This window comes from Malurus melanocephalus, unplaced genomic scaffold (assembly GCF_030028575.1).
Source record: "Malurus melanocephalus ecotype Western Australia unplaced genomic scaffold, MMel_1.1 scaffold_13, whole genome shotgun sequence".
NCBI classification, from domain to species: domain Eukaryota; kingdom Metazoa; phylum Chordata; class Aves; order Passeriformes; family Maluridae; genus Malurus; species Malurus melanocephalus.
Genome location: NW_026623245.1, coordinates 639,677 through 643,322, shown reverse-complemented (window position 1 = coordinate 643,322; position 3,646 = coordinate 639,677). Strand labels below are relative to the sequence as shown.

The following is a 3,646-nucleotide window of genomic DNA, read 5'->3' as shown; positions in this document are numbered from 1 at the left end:
GGAAATTAATTGCAAATTAATTTAAATGATAGAAAGTCAAATACGGCGGGGAAAATGACAAAAATATCAAAGGGGATTTTATAGCCAGGGAGGAAAATAGTTTTTTTTTTAAAACGAGGGAATTGAGCTCTATTAATGAGGCGAAATAATTAACAGGAGATARAAGCAACGCCTCATTTGACGGCCTCAAATTGCTCCCCCGGGATTCCCGGCGGAGCGTTCGGAGGGAAGTAATTAATTAATAATCGCGGGAACCAATTAAATAAAATAACAGTTAATTATGTTAACTAATAATTATAAACRAATCGTTAAATAATTGCTGTCATTTAATAGTTAATCACTAGGAATTAATGATTCCTGCTTAAGGTTTCTTTTCCTGAAAGGTTCTTGGAATCGGCGTCAGTTTGCGGGAAACACGGGGAAAGGCTCCTGCTCTGCCCCKCCACATCCCCACATTCCCGGGGGATGAACAGCGCGGGAATCTTCCCCATTCCCTGGCGATTCCCAGCGARCGCGAACGAGGAGGAAAACTCCGGTTTATTGGAATAACGCAGGCACAATCGGGGTGTGGCGGCTGAGCTGGGCGGGGATCCACGGAATACCGGGATGGGGAAATAGGATGGATCTGTCGAATCAACCCCTCAACCCCTGCCTGAGGCTTGGGGGCCCCTCCCGCCCTGTCCCCCGCTGTCCCCCGCTGTCCCCGCTCACCTTCCCTGCCGGGCTGCTTGAAGGCCATGGCCAGGTCGCCGCCGTGGACGGTCACGCCGTGGCCGTGGTGGCCCAGGGGGGTCCCCTGCGGCTGCCAGGGGGGTCCCGGGGGGATGTAGGCGCCGGGGGAGCCGCCGTAGACGCCGGGCTGGGTGGAGGGGGGGTAGGCGCACGCCGGCAGGAAGGTGCCCATGGAGGAGAGCCCCGCGCCGGGCTGGGGACACGCACAGACACACGGGGTGACCGGGACAGTCACACGGGCTCGGAGCAGCTCGCCCCGCACGGGGGATCCCGCTCTGGGGAGGACAGGGCTCTCTGTGCTCTCTGCCCACCCCCCTGGCCCCTTCCCGGCCCTCCGCCTTGTCCCCCGCTGTCGCATTCCAGTCCCATCCCTGCCATCCCTCCCACCCAGTCCCCTCCTGTCCCCAGCTCTCACCTGAGGGTATTTGATGTCGCCGTCCATGGCAGCTTTGTCCAGCCCGTTGACCGCCTGGCCCGGCCCGGGGAAGGCGCTCCTGTTCACGTTGGGCCACTCCTCCATTTTTGGGGGATACGCGGTCCCCTCGGTGCCAGCCAGAGCCCCTGCGGAGCAAAGTGTCAGCCCCGAACCCTCCGAGAGAGGCCCGAGCAGCTTTAGGGGTGGAACAGTGGGAAATCCCGCTTTTCCAAACCTCCGGTTATATAACCCCATGGACTGGGGGCACGGGAATCAGCGTTCCCTCCCAACATCCCGAAATTTGGGATCACACCGCGGGGAGAGGGCGTGGTGTCACCCCCAAACCCCTCTTGCCGTCAACCCCTCGCTCCCCCGCCGCCCAATTCCCAATCCCCGATAATTTAGGGGCCCAAATTTCTCTCCTGACGAAGGGGATTTAGAGAAGTGACATCGGAATTTTAAGGATAAATGATTGCACGGGGGGAAACGCATGCGGTTGATTTACTTTCTGGCTTTTGGAAGGATAAAAGGACCCGCAACCCCCTGCCACGGCCCGCTTGTCCCCCGCTGGAGCCGCCGGGGCTCAGGGTTGGCGGTGCCGGTGCTCCCCGAGCCCCAAAATTCCCAAATTCCTCGGAAGAATCCTGGAGGCCGGATCCGAGCTGCCTTGTCTGCTCCTTTCCCCTCAATTTTTCCTCTCCTAGTTTGTTTTTTTTTTTTCTCCCTCTTTTCCCCCCCACCCTTTCCATATTTCTTTTTTTTAATCCCCCTTTGCGAAGCGAAATTCAGGGCTCCGAATTTGCGGTCGGCAATCTATCATCCCTAGGAAAATATTTTCCACATTTTTCATAAAAAGTTCAAGATGTGGCTGAGCCGAGGCCGCATCTGGCCCCGCCGCCCCGACGGGCTGGTAGAGCGGAGGGAGGCCCTTGGGAGAAAAAAAGGGGGAAAAAGGGGGAGGAAAGGGGGGGAATATACGAAACAAGCAAAAAAAAAATTTAAAAAAAAAAGAAAAAAAAGAAAAAAAAAAAAAAAAAAAAACCGGAATAAACTAACAAGCTGAAACTAATAAAAAAGAAGGAAAGACGCAAAAAGGCACGAAACGAGCGAAGAGGCACGAAACAAATAAAAAGCCGAAACAAGCAAAAAATCCCCGAACGAGCCAAAAAGCACGAAACAAACAAACCCCACGAAACAAATAAAAAAACCCGAAACAAACAAAACCCTCGAAACAAACAAAATAACCGTTCCAACAAAAACCCGCCAACACAAAGAGACAAAAAAAAAAACCCTAAACCGACAAAAAAATCGGCTAAAACTCAAAAAAACCCCTCCAAAACCAAACAAACAGAAAACTAACCAACAAAAAACGGGGAGAGGGAKGGGGAGAAGCGGAATTGCCGGTACCCACCCGCTTGCTCCACGAAGGTGCGGATGCCCAGGATGTTGGTGACCGAGTGCGCCGAAGGCCACGAGCGGGGCAGCGCCACGGCGGGGGGCCCGAGGTGTCCCCCGGGGTGTCCCCCGGCCTTGGCGGGCGGCGGGGCGGCGGGCCCGGGGTACGGGTACTGGTAGATGTGGGCGCAGGGCAGCGCGGCTGGGGGCGGCCCGGCGGGAGCCAGCGGGCCGATCTTGTTGCGCAGGATGCGGCTGATGGAGCTGACCGAGGGCACGTTGTACTTGTCGCACACGCCGTCGGCCAGCAGGCGGTCGCGGATCTCCCAGGCGAAGATGCCGGGGTCGCCCTGCTTGTAGTCGCGGATGTGCTTGACCACGGCCGGCGTGGTGACCCGCGGCTTGCTGCCGCCGATGGCCCCGGGCAGGATGGAGCCCGTCTCGTGGTAGCGGGCCAGGATCTTGCTGACGCAGCCGTGCGACACGCGGAGCTGGCGGCTGATGTCGCAGGGCCGGATGCCGAGCTGCGCCAGCTCCACGATGCGCAGGCGGATGGCGTTGGGCAGCGGGCGCCCGTTCACGAACACGCCGCCCAGCTGGTTCACCTCGCCGTACGTGTGCTCTGCGGGGCGGTAGGGCACGGGATGGGGTGGGATGGCATGGAATGGCATGGAATGGCATGGAATGGCATGGAATGGGGTGGCGCGGGGTCGGTCGCGGTACCCGCGGGGCGAGGGATGGGGACGGCGCTGCAGCGGGAAGAAAAAAGGGATGAGGGAGAGGAAAAAGAGGGGAAAAGGAAAGGGGAAAAAGAAGCGGAGAAAGGGACGGGGGGCGGGGGAGGAAGAGAGGGGAAAAAGAAGTGCAAAAGGGTAAGATAAAAGAAAAGGGAAAAGGGAAGGGAAAAAAGGAAGGGGAAAAAGGAAGGGGGCAAAGGAAGGGGGAAAAAGGAAAAAAGACAAGGAAAACGAGAATGAGAGAGGAAGAGAGAAAGAGAGAGAAAAAAGCAGAAGGGAAGGGAGAAGGGGCAGGAGGAAAAAAGGAGGAAAAGAGAAAGAAGGAGGGACAGAAAATAAATGTGATAAAAGTGACAGTAAAAAAATA

At 56.4% G+C, this 3,646-nt stretch overlaps 1 protein-coding gene across 1 annotated transcript in view; it reads right to left on the bottom strand.

Annotated features, from left to right (window-relative positions):
• Positions 1-3,213, bottom strand: part of PAX1 (paired box 1) — a 4,636-nt gene extending 1,423 nt beyond the window's left edge. Inside the window, exons 1-3 of the mRNA XM_057381472.1 lie at positions 2,559-3,213; positions 1,148-1,293; positions 712-925 (exon numbers count right to left, since the gene is read on the bottom strand). Coding sequence (XP_057237455.1) covers positions 712-925; positions 1,148-1,293; positions 2,559-3,213 — 1,015 coding nt within the window. The remainder of the gene's footprint in view (positions 1-711; positions 926-1,147; positions 1,294-2,558) is intronic.
• Positions 3,214-3,646: the final 433 nt, after the last annotated feature.